This window comes from Kogia breviceps, chromosome 2 (genome assembly GCF_026419965.1).
Source record: "Kogia breviceps isolate mKogBre1 chromosome 2, mKogBre1 haplotype 1, whole genome shotgun sequence".
NCBI classification, from domain to species: domain Eukaryota; kingdom Metazoa; phylum Chordata; class Mammalia; order Artiodactyla; family Physeteridae; genus Kogia; species Kogia breviceps.
The window spans coordinates 172,719,050-172,736,543 of NC_081311.1; the positions used below are offsets into that span (position 1 = coordinate 172,719,050).

Consider the following 17,494-nt stretch of genomic DNA (forward strand, 5'->3'; position numbering starts at 1 on the left):
ACATCTAAAAGATTTGGAAATATGAAACTGAAAGTCAGCTGTATATGCCCTCCTGCTTTTTCTTTACACTAGAGTTGTTTAAGTGTAGTATACATTTTGTATCTCATATACATTTGTGAAGATTCAGGTACACCTTTTTTTTCTGGGAAAAAAATTGGTTTGTTATTATATTAAGTACATCATTTCTCATTGGACATGTCTGAAGTGTAACATAATAATTTCAAAGTGTATATGGATGTCTTGGTTTTATTGCAACCGGCTGTGAAAGCCAGAGAAGCTGAATGAGAGGCAAATAACTTTTGTTCAAATTCTGGAGATTTATAGCAAGGTGAGAAAAATGAGAAAAGATCATCTTTATGAAAATTGTGTCAGAATTGCAGAACATTTTAGGTGTTTGTAAAATGTTTATTAATTCTACTCTAATGGGTTGGATATACCTTGGTTCCCATACTTTTATCATGCTGTCTTGTGTTTATTTTTATTTATAACATTTTACAATTCTTATGCCTTTTTTTAATAATAAAAGGAACCATAATAGGAAAGCATCCAAGGGTAAAATATGTTCAAATTCTTAATTGCATGGGAGTCCTGGTTTAGGATAGCTAGGCTAAATTATGCAATTATAGAATAATAAAAGCCATGTAGCAAGACTGAAAAATTTCACTTAATACCCTTTTAAACTATATTTCTCTGTACTAGGGAAAAACAAGTTTACTTATTTATCTTACAAAAGAGCACATCTTAGGAATAAATCTTTCTTAATCTAAACATCTTGGTTTTGTACTATCTGGCTTGACAATGCATCATTTTAGATAGAATGGGGCTTGTGAGATGGGAGGTAGGATAAGACTTTTCCCAGAGATGATGGTATGTTTCCTTTGCCGGCACCAAGGTTCTTAAAGGCATAATTATTTTCTTTACTGAGTGGAGTACAAGCAGGCACTCATACGAAATATTTCCATCTTGCACAGTTTCAAGGCCATGGCTGATCCTGGGAACAGAGGAGGGATCTACCGCCCCTTGAGTCTCACCTGCTCCCTGCTCATTGTGGGAATGTGCTGCGTGTCTCCTTTCTTCTGTCACAGCCAGACAGACCTGCTGGCTCTTAACCAACCTGACCCTCAGTGCTGGGAATCTTCTTCAGTACTCCTCCTAGAAATGCGGAAGCCTCGAATTTCCAACACTGTTTCAGGCTTCTGGGATTTTATGATCTACCTGAAGTCATCGGAGAACTTGCAGCATGGGGCGTTGTTTTGGGATCTGGCCCAACTCTTCTGGGACATCTATGTGGACTGTGTCCTCTCCAGAAACCATGGCTTAGGAAGGAGGCAATTGGCTGGAGAGGAAGAGAAGATCTCAGCAGTGCATCCACAGAACACAGGGAGAAAAAAAGGTGGTCAACCCCAGGTCCCATGTCTTTTGAAAGGATCATTCAAGTATGAATGTGCTGAATTGTGAGGAAGAGGGAAATGGCTTTAGGGGAATCCTTTGCCACACATAGCCTCCTCAGGGGTGAGCCCAAAGAGCACGCAAGTGATAGGAAGATAGATAGCACTTCCTTTTGTAATTTGCAGTAGCTGTTTTTCTCAACATATTGTTGTCATCTTCATACTTCAACAGCAGCAAAGAAGAATCAGAAAGACAAGTAGGAAAAGACATGATCCCTAAAATACAATATCAAGGTATAAAGGGATGCCCCCAAATCAACATTATTTTTTTCATTTAGGCTGAACATTGGTAGTCATAACCTGTGTTCACTTGCTATGGAATTGGGAAGATTTGAATATAAGCCTGGGGAAGGCTCACAGCACTCAAGCTCTTGCCCCTTTTAAATAGAAAAACAAAAACAGAAACAAAAACTAATTGCTTTCATGTAAATGAGAAGGACTCCTTGAGATGTACTTACTTAGTTGATGGATAAATGGTAGAAAAATCAGCTGGCTTGCAAATTCACTCTTCCTTGTTTTTTTTGAACAAATTGCAAATAAGTAATTAACTTCCAGCAAGCTGAGTAATTAATTTTTAGAAATCTGGAACTTCCTACAAATTTAGAGATTTTTCACTGAAGTAAATATGGTATTCAAATGCAGTCTTCTCCAGGGGCACTAGAAAAAATATCCTTTATAGAATTAGAAGGAGGGTGAATAAATCACTGTAAGCTGAGAGTAACAGCCTTATTCATACTGTTTTTGTTCCTTTTTTGGTGTTGTTTCAACGAATGTGCTTCTAAAGCTTGCAGCAAGGGCTGTTTGGGTGGTAGTAACTATTTATGCACTAGTGGAAAACTGAAGCATGAATAATATTTTTTGCAATTGTACATTTGATTGTGAGAACTATGTTCCTGTAAAAAATCTATTAAAATAGCAATTAACAGTAATAGTTATAGATCAATCTTTTCCCGATATTGTAGAACCTTTAAATATCTAGTTTGTTTTAACCTCAGTAACAAAAAATATTAGCTGATCCATAAAGCCAGATAATCCACCGCAATTTTTTTTTTTTATTTTTCGCGGTACGTGGGCCTCTCACTGTTGTGGCCTCTCCCGTTGCGGAGCACAGGCTCCGGACGCGCAGGCTCAGCGGCCATGGCTCACGGGCCCAGCCGCTCCGCGGCATGTGGGATCCTCCCGGACCGGGGCACGAACCCGTGTCTCCTGCATCGGCAGGTGGACTCTCAACCACTGTGCCACCAGGGAAGCCCCGCCGCAACTATTTATAGATAAATTTATTATTTTGGCAAGTGTTATTGTCACTTAAACCAATTTCCTTTTTTAGAGGAAATACTCTTTTAGCAGCTTAGCTACTAAAGCAGAAATACAAAATGACTATCTTTAAATGTTGGTTACCAATATTTTAAAAATATTTTGAACAGAGGCTTCCCAGGCATCAGCATCAGTAAGGACTGTATATTTTCTTCATCTGTACTGTAGGCTCTTTTTCCATTCTTACTCTACTTAACAGTGGTACTCAAATTACTACCACTATTTCTTGTTTTTGTATTTTGCACTCACTTTGAATTACTTTAAGTATCGATAGAATAAATGAAAATAATATTTGTGTTCAACTTAACAGGAAAATAATTATATATTATAACTAATTAAATTAATTATATTATATAATTTAATTGTATATTAAAATTACATATATATATAATCTCAAAAACAGCTTTCAGTTTGCTTGCTTGCGACAGGCTACTATAATAGTCTAAGACTACATGTAATTTTCTGAGCATACTTCAACATGGCATTTCTATCTTCTTTTTTTTAAAAAGAAAAGTAGATTTGTCTTCAGCTTTGGAAGTCACTTCCTTCATCTTGCTACAGAGTTGCTATTGACCCAGCTGGTCTTCAAACTTTACTAGGAGTTGTTTTGCAAATATTAGGGGTAAACATTTCACTTTATAGAAGCTATTTTAATTGTTTGACATAAACAATTGTTGCAGACCAGGAAATAAGACTTTCCATTTGTATTGTCTAATCAGTCAAAGAGGGTCTTGGGTCAAGAAGACACCCTGTCTGAAAGTTAGTTTCAGGAACATCGAGATTTCATCTCAAGAGGCTTGATTAAATCTCTAGTGGCTCAACTGGGCTCTGGATGTACCTGCACAGATTCTTCACTAATTTTTTCTTTTGTCCCTGAGGAATTAATATTCTACTAGGTTGGGATGGGGGGGAGGGTGGAGAGGTGTTTGTTTCCATAGTTCTTAGGGAAATCACATCATCAGAGCAGAAGGGAAAAACTAATATGTGTCTACATAATACCTGGAAAGGTTCTTGCTATTTTGTTGTCTTCAAGTTAAATAGTTTAAATTCACTTGAGAAATGTTGCAATGAATCATGCCTTATTAAAAACACAAAACTCCTATATAATTTTGTATGTTAATATATTTGTTAATATTGAGTCAGCAAATATGACAACAAGAGATATCAAATAGCTACATAACCTTGGGCAAGTTAATTGACTTATTTAGCTCTCAGTTTCTTCATCTGAAAACGAGGGATATGGGAAGAATTAGAAGGCCCTTAAAGTCTCTTCACATTCTGTGTTCTGAAGTTCTGTGATTCTATAAACAATAAATGTATGAAAAGTGTGGATTTAACTACAGAAAGAATCTGGAAGAGCTTTACTCCAAGGACAGCCTACCGAGCTGAGGATGACCTAGACGTTGTGGTGGTTTATAACTTTAATAAGCAGAAACAGAGGCGATCCAGAAATGAGAATTACAAAAATTCTGAGGGCCAAAGATATCATCGTTTGAGAAGACTCAAAAGAGCATTGTTATTTTGTCTAGAAAGATACAAACTAACAGCTGAATGCTGAAATAGTCAGAAGGCTGAAGAGGGTATACCCAGGCTTCACTACTAAAGTATGATGGATTCTGTGAAGGCAGAGAGAGAGAGAGAGAGAGAGAGAGAGAGAGAAATTGATTTAGGAAAAGAGTAGGCTGATAATATCTCCCAAATAGAAAATAACAGAGTTGAGGTTAACACAAGGGTTAGTAAAGACTTCAATACAAATGAAAGGATTTTGAAGTATATCCTTTTTTGTGTCAAAAATGATGATCTCTTCCTTCAACAAATCTTGATCTGTCCCTGAGAGGAACAGAAAAACTTGCCTGCCTGAGCCTGGCAGTTTGGATTGTCTAGAAAAATTGTGAGTCTCTGCTTTCCTCCGTGACGTGAAAGTTAAGATTTAGATTTATAATTTGATGATGTTTGCAGTCAGTGTCTAACTAGCTGGCAAATGTTCATAATGCTTATTTTTAAACATTAAGCAGAAGAGAAAACAATGCTTCCAAAATATAAGTTAGATTCACAAGTGCTTGATTTTCTACTATACTCACTCTGAGAAATTTTGTAAGCAACATATTCAGAAATTACCGATCTAGAAATCTATTCTAAAGAATCATTCAGAGCTGTAGCCAATTTTGCAGTATAAGGTTCTTCACTGCAATATTATTTATAGCAACAGAAAATTGGAAATAATCTAAATGTCCCATAATAGGGTAATGGTAAACTAAATTATGGTATAAAGTATGTATGTGTAAAACTATGGTTCTCTCTGGAAGATTATATTATGGGTGGTTTAAACATTTTTCTTTATATTTTTATATTAAAATTATATGATGGCAATTTTTAGTCAGAAAAATATATTTTAATACATATTAATTAAATAGGGAATGTATTTATTATAATCTACTTAATTCATATTATATAATTAAACCTCATAGGACACAAAGTTTTGCATAAATAAAAATTTCAAATACAACTCTGCAATAAATTTATACAGAATATTAATAGCCAAGTGGCAGAAACAGCAAACATTCTTCTAAAAACCAAGTCATTGATACTTAATTAGCCTGAAAATAATTTGGTGACCTAATGACTAGTTGCTTTTCTCTACTTTCAGGTGTATATCCTCAGCAACCAAGAATCCCTTCCCTAAAGAAGAAAGAGTTGATTGAAGACTTGATAAGCATGCATGCACATAGGAGTGGGTCTAAGTTCATTGGAAAAGTGACCAGTAGCCTGGAAATAAAGAGAAAATAAATCGAAACTCAGAGCTAATGCACATCTTGGAATTTAAATATACATATATATTTTTCTTGACTACTGATCATTTATTTACTTGAAATGGTGGGAGCATTCAGAGACAACTCTTAAGCCACATTCTCTCAGAGTACTTAGTTTCATTCTTCTAGGCTGCTAGCATGTTCCTTCAAATGGTGACATTACTGCCAGATCATCCCACTGTCTGAAACAGTTAAAATAGCTTCCAAAGATGAGTAGTGGATCGTGCTACTCAGATTCTTTGTATTCGTCTTGATCACTGTTTTGGGATGCTTGACATTGTTAATGAACTAGAATGCCACACATTTAACTTGAATACATTGCATGACTTTGAATTATTAACCACTGGATTGTTTATGCACAGGAATATAAGAGACTATATTTATTAATGACCAGTTATTGGTGGTAGTTACCTGAAGTTTGTTTGAAAGAATATTTTGAACTGAGTGAAGCAAAAAACAAAACACAAAACTGGTGAATAAAGCATTCTTCTAATAGAAACAAAATTAATAAAGGCTCTCGACCCCAAGTATTGTTATTGGAGTCTTTTAATTTCAATATTTAATGTTACCATTAGTGATAATCCAAACTCTAATAAAATAGCAGTAGGTATAAGTTTTTTCTCAGTTAGCGTATTTTCTATTGGATTAAGTATTAAGATGATAACTGGTTACACTTTACAGTGAAAAGAAAACTAAAAATCAAATGAACAGCATTATGAGAAAAGAACCCATAAAAATATTTGCTCTCAAAATGACCAGGCTTGAATGAGGTTCATAGCAAAGAAGTCCAATTAACAAATATATTTGAGTTCCAGAGACAGTGTTATTTTTATCTCTAATTACGCTCATCTCTCCAATCATTCTATTATAACTGACCGTTGACAACCAGTTTGAATTTCAGATATGTTAGCCTTTCACTTGCTTTTCCCAGGTCCAAAGGAAGCCTCAGTAAGTGTTTTCACTGAAGGTTTATGGCCCTCCTTAAGCAAAAAATCTTATCCAAAGGGTTATTAGAAGACACAGCTGCATCTGAAGATTAGCCAAATCTTCCCAATAGGGGAAGCAAGTCTAGGGAAGGAACTGGGGAGGGGGTCCAGCCTCAGCTTTAACTTGATTAGAAGAATAAGTGCATTAAAAGCTGCCACTCTTTGACTCCCATTTCTACAGAGGCTCATGGCTTTGCTTCTGTGCTACTTTCTCTAATGTCTTGCATTATATTCTTACAAACCATTATATAAACTCATTACCTCTTATAAATCGCTGAAGAGATGCCTGCCCCTTGCTCCTCCCACAATTTGGTATTACACAACAGGGGCTGCCAATTTTTTCTGATCCTTTGTGGGCCATCCAGTCTCTGGCGCAACTAATCAGTTCTGTCTTTGTAGAATTAAAGCAGCTGTAGATAATATGTAAATACATGAGCATGGCAGTGTTACAATTTTAAAACTTTGCTCGTGGACACTGAAATTTGACTCCATGTCATTTTCAACTGTTACAAAATATTACTCCTCATCTGATTTTTTTCAATTATTTTTTAAAAAATGTAATAATTTCACAGCCTGCACAAAAGGGGCAGTGGGCAGATTTGGCCTGTGGGCTGTAGTTTGCTCACCAGTGCTCTGGGGGCATACTTACCAAACTTGTAAGGAACAAGCTGGAATGAAGTAAGAAGGAGAATGAATATGTTGAACAACAAAACCAAAATAAAAAATTCATGACAGGCTGAAAAGCAAATTCAAACAGATTAGGATGAGATTGAACAGGGGTAACCAAGTCTTAATCCTACCCAGTTGGACATTATTTCACCCCGGAAACATTACTAGAAGTTATGGATCATATAAATAAGAGCCCAGAGCCTCTCTGAATGTAATATGGACTGCACATCAAGAAAACAGGTGAAACAATGGAACCATAACAATATTTATTTAGAGAAAGTGCAAGCAGTGGTTAGAGTACAGGCTTAGGAGCTGGGTTCAAATCTCAACTTTGTCAATTAGTGACCAAACGACTTTGGACAAGTTACCGACACTCTTTGTGCCTCAGTTGTCTCATAAAAAGAGATATCTACTTACCAGGTTTGTTGTGAGGTTTAAATTAGTATTAATACATACATGGTGCTTAGAAGCTAAGTGCTCTCACAGTCAAAAAATGTTAGCTACTACTTTGGACATGATTAAGTTTAGCATCTATACCCTAATCACACATACAGAGGATGGAGGCACACAAGTACTTTGGCCAAATTCAATGAACGTGGCGTTTTAGTGAGAAACATTCATGTTTTAAAAATAAATTTATTTTGAGATCATTGCTGATTCATATATGTTGTAAGAGCTAATACAGAGACATCCTGTATACCCTTCATCCAGTTTCCCTCCATAGTAACATCTTACATAACTATAGTACAATAACACAACCAGAAGATTGACATTGGTACAATCCACAGAGTTCATTCAGATCTCACCAGATCTGCATGCACTCAAGTGTGTGTCTGGTACACACACACGTGTGTGTGTGTGTGTGTGTGTATGTGTGTGTATGTATTTAGTTCTTTGCCAAGCCAATTCTCCAGCAGGAGCATCTAGATAGAAAATTAGGTCATCAATTCAGTAATTCAGCTATTGAAGAAGACAGTTGCAATGAATTCCTGTAGATCACACACTTAAATATTACTACCAGTATATTCAAAGAAAGGGCCTCTATTGGAAATGCAGCACATCTCGATCTGACTCGGCTCCTTTCCATTTTCCTCTATCACTCCTCACTCCCAAGGCTTTACTCTGAAGAACTAAGACACACGAGTAGAGACATTAAAAAATAAAATTTCCTTCATGATTCATGCCAGACTATTGAGAAAGAGGTAGAAGGTTTAGTTCTTTTAGTACAGATTTTGAAAACACGTTTCGTCATCACCATAAGGGGCCTTTGAGCCCGGACTCTTTCTCACTTCAAGTTGGGCAAAGTGATCTGATCAACAAGGGCAGAGAAGGCCCTGCATACTCGCTCAGCTCCACAATACAGGTCCATATTTACTGAAGACGGCAGGTCTGAAAACAACAAACAGGAAAGTCCTTCAGAGAAAGCACCTGTAGGTTCTCAAGCTGATCTTAATAAAGCTCTAGCATAGAGAAGAAATAAAATCCGTCTCTCTGCAGTTCCTGATGGCAATACCCTTTCTCTAAGCTAGCTTGCAAATGAGATGGGTATCATTTACCATGATCAATTACTAATTCAACCAAGTTGTGGGTTCTTTTTTTTTTTTTTTTTTTTTCCAGTATGCGGGCCTCTCACTGTTGTGGCCTCTCCCGTTGCGGAGCACAGGCTCCGGACGCGCAGGCTCAGCGGCCATGGCTCACGGGCCCAGCCGCTCCGCGGCATGTGGGATCTTCCCGGACCGGGGCACGAACCCGAGTCCCCTGCATCGGCAGGCGGACTCTCAACCACTGCGCCACCAGGGAAGCCCATGTTGTGCGTTCTTAAAGAGCATTTTCCCATAACTTCAAGCACGAATCTGAGTAGCCAGAAAGCCCAGTCTAGAGCAGTGGTTTTCAAACTCTGGTGTATGTTAAAATCATCTGGACAGTGTTAAAATAGATTGCTAGGTCCCACCCTCAGAGTTCTGATTCAGTATACATGATGGTTAATTTTATGTGTCAATTTGATTAGACTGTGGTGTCCAGGTATTTGATCAAACATTATGCTTGGTGTGTCTGTGAAGGTGTTTCTGGATGAGGTTAACATTTGAATTGGTAGACAGAGTAAAAGCAGATTGCCCTCCCTACTGTGGATGGACCTTGTCCAATCAACTGAAGGCTTGAATAGAACAAAAAGTCTGAGTAAGAGAATTCCTTCTGCCTTACTGTATTCCAGGCGAGACATCAGTTTCCTTCTGCCTTTGGACTCAAAAGGAAATATCAGCTCTTTCTAAGGCTTGAGCCTGCCTGCTTTTGCATTGGAACTACACATTGGCTCTTCTGGGTCTCCAGCTTGCTGACTACTGATCTTTAGACTTGCTAGCCTCCATAATTGTGTGGGCCAGTTCCTTAAAACAAATCTCATTCTATATCTATATATACATCCTGTTTGTTCGGTTGCTCTGGAGAACTCTGACTACCATAGTACATCAGGGATGGGGCCCAAGAAATTGTGCTTCTAATAAGTTCCCAGGTGATACGGATGCTGCTGGCCTAGGGAAGATGCTTTGGGACCTCTGCTCTGTAGTTACTGATTAAAGGTTTGAGTGGTCCCCTATGACCTATTGTAATAGGAATTGTGTTGTAGAAAGCGCTACAATTCGGCAGTTACTAACCAAAAGTTGGATATGCATAATTTTTAAGCTAAAAGTTCCATTTCTAAGAATTGATCCTACAAAGATATTTACATATGAGAACAAAGATATATGCTATAAGAATACTCACCAAAACATTCTTATGATAATAAAAAATTTGGAGCAACTTAATTACACACCAGTAAATAAATTATGGTATATTTATACCCTGGGATATTATGCAGCACTTAAAAAATAACACTGCCCAATAAGATATTTTGTCAAGTGAAAAAAGCAAAACAAGTACAACCTAACTTATGTTGATAAAGTGACACATATATGCAAAGAAAAAAGTCTGAAGGAAAAACTCGCTAGACTGCCAACATTTTTTACCTCTGAGAAACAGGTGGCAGGGAGTGAAGGACATGATGATGAATTCATTTTTGAAAAACATGTACACTTAAGCATTTTAATTTTACAATGAGCATGCTGTATAATATTGTTTGTATAATTAAAAAAATAAGATCACAGGAAATAAAAACATGTAAAGGCTTAGTTTGTTATACACTTTAGTTACATGATTTATTATGGCTCCACCTGTGCTGTTTTTTGTTGAACATAAGAGGAGAGGGTTCATGTCTTTTTTACTGTCTATTCTCTAACACTGCCCCAGAACCACAAGGACCTTGAATAAATAATATTTTATTGCCTGAATAAAAAACTTTGTCCAGGGGCAAACTTATTTTAGGATATTCTATCCCTCAGCCCACAGTTATAAAAACTTTAAATACAATAAAGAAATAGAGAAGCAATAATTCATTTCCTACATCAGTTCTTTTTTCTTGTTTGGTTGTTTTATTTTTAAGCTCTAGTCCCTTGAAATGTTAAAAGTAGCCAAAGATATGCACCTAACACCAAGCATGTTGCTTGGCATAAACTTGGAATTCCATACATATAGGGACTGAATTAATATAGCATATAGTCAGAGGCCTAGTGAGATGTTAGATAGACAAACCTGTGAAATCAACAGTCCAGCGGAAATCACAATGGGAGAATAATTCACTTGCATGTAGTTAACAATCTATCTGGTCTCTGAATGAGTTTGGGATGTGAGAGAAGGCTATCAGAATGATGGGTATAGAGGTTTAAAAGTATTAGATTATCTACTCTATGATTACTCTTCTGGCAATTGAAATACTGAGCCCAGGTCTTCCTTACAATAATAATTAATGAAGCAAACCAACATGTATTGACTATCTACTCTGGACTAAGACCTTGAGCTCCAGATTGTACATGTTGACTGCCACTCTGATATTTCCAGCTGGATGTCTTTAAGCAATTCACACTTAATGTGTTCAAAACAGAATTCTTGATTTGCTGACCTCCATCTCAGCTTTCCCAGCTTTCCTTATAGCAATAAGTGTATGACGATCTGATCTACCAAATCCAAGCCGCCACCACCTGCCCTTCTCCAAGCCCCTTTCTACACAATGACAAAGTGTTTTAAAAGCATAAATTTACCCCTTTCAAAATGAATGCCCAGCATCAAGCACAGCTCTTGGCACATAATTAAATCTTGATGACTGTTTGTTGAATGAATGAGTGAATGAAGGGTGAACCAACTAGACATTTTTTTCTACCTTCATGGAGCTTAATGCTGGAACTCTTGTGTATCTTTTCCCATCAAGAAAAATTACTTCTATTTTTTCATATATCTATATATGTACATATATATATATATCAGAGAGAGAAAGATTCACTAAGCGTTCAGTATATATCCTTAGGATTCCCAGGCAGCATTTGAGAAGTCTACCTTCTAAATAAGTGAGATAAAGATCCAGTGTTGAACTTCTCTTACCTGTGGTTGCTAAAGCACTGCTCTTTATTTTTCTACAACCTGCTAAAGCCCAAACTTTATCTTCTGATTATTTAAAATAATAGTTTAGATGATGGTTGCAGGTGGGGAAGAAAAGAACAAGAATAATTCTTCCACATCCCCACCCTTAACCATGCCCTCCTAATCCCATGATCACTCCCTCACCTTCCCTTCTCATCCTTGCAACCTACTGTAGTAAACAGATGGCAGAGAGGGATGGAAGAGAAGCTGGGGAAAGAATTTCAGAGATGTAAGTAGGAAATTTCGCTCAGAAAGGGAAAGAAAATAATTTAATGAGAAAGTAAGACTAGAGCATTAAGTGTTTTTTTTTTTTTTTGTCACCACAGAAGCAAGTAGTGTTAAATGCTCTTTCAAATCTAATTCCTTTACTGCATATTTGAACAAAATGTTTGCTACTGATTTTCAGTCCAACATGTGGAATTTAAAGAGGTTTGGGGAATCCCTTCTACACACTTTCTCTTTTCCATTAAGCTCTCAGGGTCTCCTGAAATCCTATTATCTTAGATCTTAATACTGAAAGACTCTATTCAGTTAATGTCAACAGCTGCCCCCAAACTGACCATCACGCTTGCCATTTTCGTCTTATTAAGTCTTAAGTCATATAAAGTTCATCTTAATTTCCAAAATGTGTTGACTCCTTAGCTTTAATTCAAAAGGCTAGTCAGCTACTAGGACAATCACACACTGGGTGAATATGTTGACAGTCTGAGCAAATCTTAGTATATTACAAACAATAGATCTTTCTAATTTTTCCAACAATTCTCAAATTAAAAAATAAAAAACAGGGGCAATAAAATGCTTAGAAACTTCCTGCTGTTATCTGATGCATCTGTAACAGAGATAGAAATGAAACCAAAGTGACCAATACCTTAATTTAGTTTATTTGCCTTTTCACATCTTCATATGTGTGGTTATCACATTTCTGTCTCTGATTACTATGTTTGCTGTGATTTTGATAAGCATGCATAAATTATGGGGTATATTTTTATAATCCATATTGCCAGTGGCTAAGTAGAGTTTACAAACAGAATCATATTCAATACCTGATTGAATAAGGATACAAACTTAGTAAGAAATATTTGAGTGAAGAATGGCAATGTTTAATAAATGTAGATATTAGCCATGAAGATTAACATAGATCCTATGCTTTAAAACCTCAAAGAAATAAAACTGATATAAAAGAAATGACTATAAATTTAAATCTTGTCAATTAGTACTCACTGAATTATCACAAAGTATACAATGCAGCATAATAACAAAAAGGGAAAGATGTACTTCCCTGCTAATATCATAAGCACTTTTGTATAATAACGCATACTACCTACAGAAGCATCTCAATGCTTCTATTTAAATTGTAAATGGAAGCAGAGGTAAATTTTTTGAGAATATATTGTTTATATTGTCTAACTGCATCTTTATACATTATTGCATTATCTGAATTTAAAAATAAACTTTGCTTTTTCATGATTTCCCTTTAAATGATATAATGATAGGTGTATATATAGATACAGATACATTTATATGTATAGACCTTGATAAAGTTACTTAAAATATGCATGGATCTTTTAGGTATCAAACTGCATGCAGTGCTGGGATATTGTCTCCCAAATATGTGTAGTAGACCTAGTCTATTAGGAATCTGAAATGTACAATATAGATTACTACATTTGTGAGGGCTGACCCAATACAATATTTTAAAAATCAACAGCTTTCATAAACTCAATTGGAGAAACAAAAACAAAAAAAGAGATGAATATGTAAAATTCTAAAATAGTTTTTAAAATAAAAGTCAAAGTTTTATGTGAAATTTTCCTTAAAAGGTCAAGTAGATATTGACTTTGCTTTGAATACTCATCATGACCCCACTGATGTTTAGATGGAAATAAGTGGGTGGAATCTTGTGTTGGCCTAAGAATCAGGCACAAGGAGTTCTCATCCAGTCTTTGTCTCAGGCAGCCTGAGCATGACTCTGGTATCTTTGTGATCTTGTTTTCTCTAATACAGGATTATAATTCCAACTCTCTTCACAGTAGATATTTTGCGAATCACCAAGTAATTACTTCATTGACTTGGCTCTACCAAGTTCAATATATAACTGACATTATCATGTTCCCATTTTATAGCTCACCAACTATTATGGGCTGAATTGTGTCTCCCTCCCCAAATTCATATACTGAAGTTCCACTCCCAGTATCTCCAAATGTGACTATATTTGGAGATAGAGTCTTTAAAGAGTTAATTAAATGAAATGGAGTTTATGTGGCTGGATCCTAAACCAATATGAGTAGTGTCCTTATAAGAAGAGGAAATTGGATAGGGACATGCACAGAGGGAAAATGGTATGAAAACACAAGAAGACAGCCATCTACAGCCCAAGGAGAGAGGCCTCAGAAGACACCAACACTGCTGACGCCTTGATCTCAGACTTCCAGCCTCCAGGAGCAGGAGAAAAAAATTTTTTTTAATTGTTTAAACCACCCGATCTGTGAGACTTCATTATGGCAGTCCTAGCAAACTAATACACCAACTCAGAAATATTTTGGGAAGGCCTTCTTTGATGCAGAAACGCATGAGAATGTTATCCTTGTTTTATCACCAGTCTCTATATGATCACTCCAACATAAAAGATCTTATACTTTCTTAAAAAGAAATGGATACAGATATAGATATATTAAGATGACAAAATACTCTATAAATAAGACAATGTCACTGTAAAACAGAAGAAATAGCTATAATAAAGAAGTATTAATAAAAAGAGCCTTTAGATTTAACAATGAGACATAGCTTATGAAGGTGATGATGATGATGGTATCTAGAAAGAGAGCATCATTCTTACTCCCATTTTTAAATGGTAACATCAGGCTGCCCAGTTATATATGTTTTAGTACTATTGATAATAACAATTGCAATAACAAAATAATAGGTATTTATTGAATTCTTGCTATGTGCCAGGTGCTATACTAAAACTTCATATGGCTTATCACTTTTAATTCTCACAATAACCCCATCAATTAGGCAACACTAGAAATCAAGTTCAGAGAGATTACTAATGTCCAAAAGACTCACAACTCTGTTACTCACTAGATGAATCGTAGCTATAGGGCTAATACAGGGCTATAGAATCAAGTGTTTTAAAAGGCAGCCTGACTCCCTGGCCATCACTATCTCTAGTGATTGTGGAAAGTCTTACCTGAAGGCATTTCTAGAGTGAAGGCATCCGTGAGTTTTGACAACAATTTTTGCAGTTCCTCTTCCTCCAGCTCATCCTTTCCCTCCTGGATGTTAACTGCCCCTTTCCTTTCCACAGGTGCCAGGGCAGGACTGTTCATTTCAGCAGGAGCAATTTGGGAGGTGTCCTGCAGCAGTCCTTCCTGGGAACTGGGTAGGGAACTAAAGACTTCTTTCGAGGTCTTTTGTGCTTGGTTTCGTGCCCTGGTGTTTTGCATTGACCTTGGCTGCAAAATGGCCTCTGGTGATTCTGAGTTTGGTAGAACATGTTCTGCATGTGCTGGACCTTGATAACTTCCGTCAATCACAGTGGACTTAGGAAGTGTTTCCTCTTCTGAGCCATCCTCAGTGGCTCCCTTGATCTGGGAAGACTCTCCTCCCCTCTGAAAACTTCCTTCACCATTTCCATGGTCACGCTTGGCAACCATATTTTGCCAGGAAGATGAAGGATGAAGGGGCTGCAACACTGCCTGGATAAAAAAAAACTTTATTTATGAAGAAATGAACATTTATCTTACTTTTTCATTATGCATTAAATTTTAATATTCCAATAGGAAATTTTAATGTAAGATTTTCTTTTTTGTCTCTAAATACATTGCTATTAATTTTATTTTATGCTGTTAATTCAATGTCAACCTAAAGGTAGAACAGCTCAGATTCTAAAACATCACAGAGAATAATCACAAGGAATTTGGGAAAATGCTAGGTTCTGAAAGCTCAGGTTCTAAAAATATCATAAGGAATATCTGAAAATGTCAGGATATCTTGGATTGATAGATGAAAAGTATTACAATAAAACATTCATAATGATCCATTTAGGTAGATATGTTGTGAGGGGTTTCATAATAAGCCCTAGGAATAAAATCTGGGGGGTGTGCTCTCTACAAAGCACAGCCCTCAAAATGTGGTCCACAGACTCCTGGAGGTCCCCGAGACCCTTTCAGGGGTCCATGAGGTCAAAATTATTTTCAAAATAACACTTAGAGGTTATTTGCGTCTTCATTGTGTTGACATTTGCACTGATGGTGCAAAATCAAAAGTAAGTAAAGCTAAAGTTGTTGGTGTTTACCGCACATCAAGACAGCATCATCAAGCAGTGCTAGAAGGGATGGTATTCTTACCATCGTGCACTTGCAGTTAAAAAAAAGGCAGCTCCTCTTAAGAATATCCTTGATGCAGATGAATGGATAAAGAAGATGTGGTATATATACACAGTGGAATATTACTCAGCCATCAAAAGAATGAAATAATGCCATTTGCAGCAACATGGATGGACCTAGGGATGATTATGCTAAGTGAAGTCAGAGAAAGACAAATGTCATGTGACATCATTTATATGTGGAATCTAAAAAAATTGATACAAACGAACTTATTTACAAAACAGAAACAGGGTCTTCCCTGGTGGCACAGTGGTTGAGAGTCTGCCTGCTGATGCAGGGGACGCGGGTTCGTGCCCCGGTCCGGGAGGATCCCACATGCCGCGGAGCGGCTGGGCCCGTAAGCCGTGGCCGCTGAGCCTGCGCGTCCGGAGCCTGTGTGAGAGGCCATGGCAGTGAGAGGCCCGGGTACCGCAAAAAAAAAAAAAAAAAAAACTCCTCTCTTTTTTAACTGCAAATCTGTGTGAGGCCATATTTTTTCACATTCTTCAGCCAGAACATCTTGCAACAGATCAAATGCCGAAGCAGTTAGGAAAAAATGCAGCTGTCTTTTCTGAAGCCAGCCATTAAAGAGATTTGTAAAAAACGTAAAACAATGCCAGTCTTCTAATTAAATATATATAAATATATATAATTACTATTTAAAAATGTTCCATATATAATGGGTTTATTATTTTCATTTTCAAATTAGTTAATAAATTTATTTTAAAACCACTTATCAGTTTTAATTTTGATTAGGGTAAACAGCAATAGATATAAACCCACAGAAGCTCCTTGGGATCCTCAAAAAATTGTAAGTCTCTAAAAGGGATGCTGAGACTAAAGGTTTAAGAATCAATGCTATAAAGAACCCCTTTGCCCCAGGTCTATTGTTTCTAAATGGTATCAATGCTGTTCTCTCCCAATGGCACTTCCTTTGCAAAAGTGGAAGACATCGTCTGGCTGATGAACAGGGGAGTCGGTCAGGGTACGGAGAGAAGAGGGAAAGGGAAGAGGCTGATGAGAGTGAGGTGCAAAGCCTCAGGCTGCAGCCGACCCTCAGCCAGAAGATTCTAGGTCAGACCTCCAGATGGCCCAGATGGCCAGTGTCTCCCACGTTCTATACCTGTAGATTCTGTCCCATTAGCTGTAGCTTCGTCCACAGACTGTCCTGGTTGGTTGTGAGTTCGTGAATCTTTGTTTCAAATCTGCAACTTTTTTCTTCCTGGCAGGCATATATGGCTTGCAACTTGTCTTTGTATTGGTTTAACTGTTTTTTTAGGAGCCTGCAAAGAGGACAGGTCTGAGTGGGTTGGAAGGGCAAGAGGTCAGCACCGCAAGATACAAGAGCACTAGCGAGATGTGCTCCGGGTCCTCTCTGGGAGAAGATGCCGGAG

At 37.0% G+C, this 17,494-nt stretch overlaps 2 protein-coding genes across 2 annotated transcripts in view; one reads left to right on the plus strand and one right to left on the minus strand.

Moving 5' to 3' along the window:
• The first annotated feature begins 981 nt into the window (after positions 1-981).
• On the plus strand, positions 982-5,549 carry FAM237A (family with sequence similarity 237 member A). Its single transcript, XM_059054054.1, has 2 exons — positions 982-1,393; positions 5,410-5,549. The coding sequence occupies exons 1-2, from the start codon at positions 982-984 to the stop codon at positions 5,547-5,549; spliced, it is 552 nt and encodes a 183-aa protein (XP_058910037.1).
• Positions 5,550-7,478: 1,929 nt separating this feature from the next.
• DYTN (dystrotelin) overlaps positions 7,479-17,494 on the minus strand; it is a 53,188-nt gene continuing 43,172 nt past the window's right edge. The window contains exons 10-12 of the mRNA XM_059054050.2: positions 17,224-17,383; positions 14,924-15,431; positions 7,479-8,616 (exon numbers count right to left, since the gene is read on the minus strand). Of these exons, the coding sequence (XP_058910033.1) occupies positions 8,513-8,616; positions 14,924-15,431; positions 17,224-17,383 (772 nt within the window). The 3' untranslated portion in view covers positions 7,479-8,512. The remainder of the gene's footprint in view (positions 8,617-14,923; positions 15,432-17,223; positions 17,384-17,494) is intronic.

Coding starts and splice junctions, on each gene's coding strand:
- FAM237A (XM_059054054.1), top strand. CDS start 982: ATGGCTGATCCTGGGAACAGAGGAGGGATCTACCGCCCCTTGAGTCTC. Junction 1,394..5,409: donor GAACACAGGGAGAAAAAAAG/GTGGTCAACCCC, acceptor CTCTACTTTCAG/GTGTATATCCTCAGCAACCA.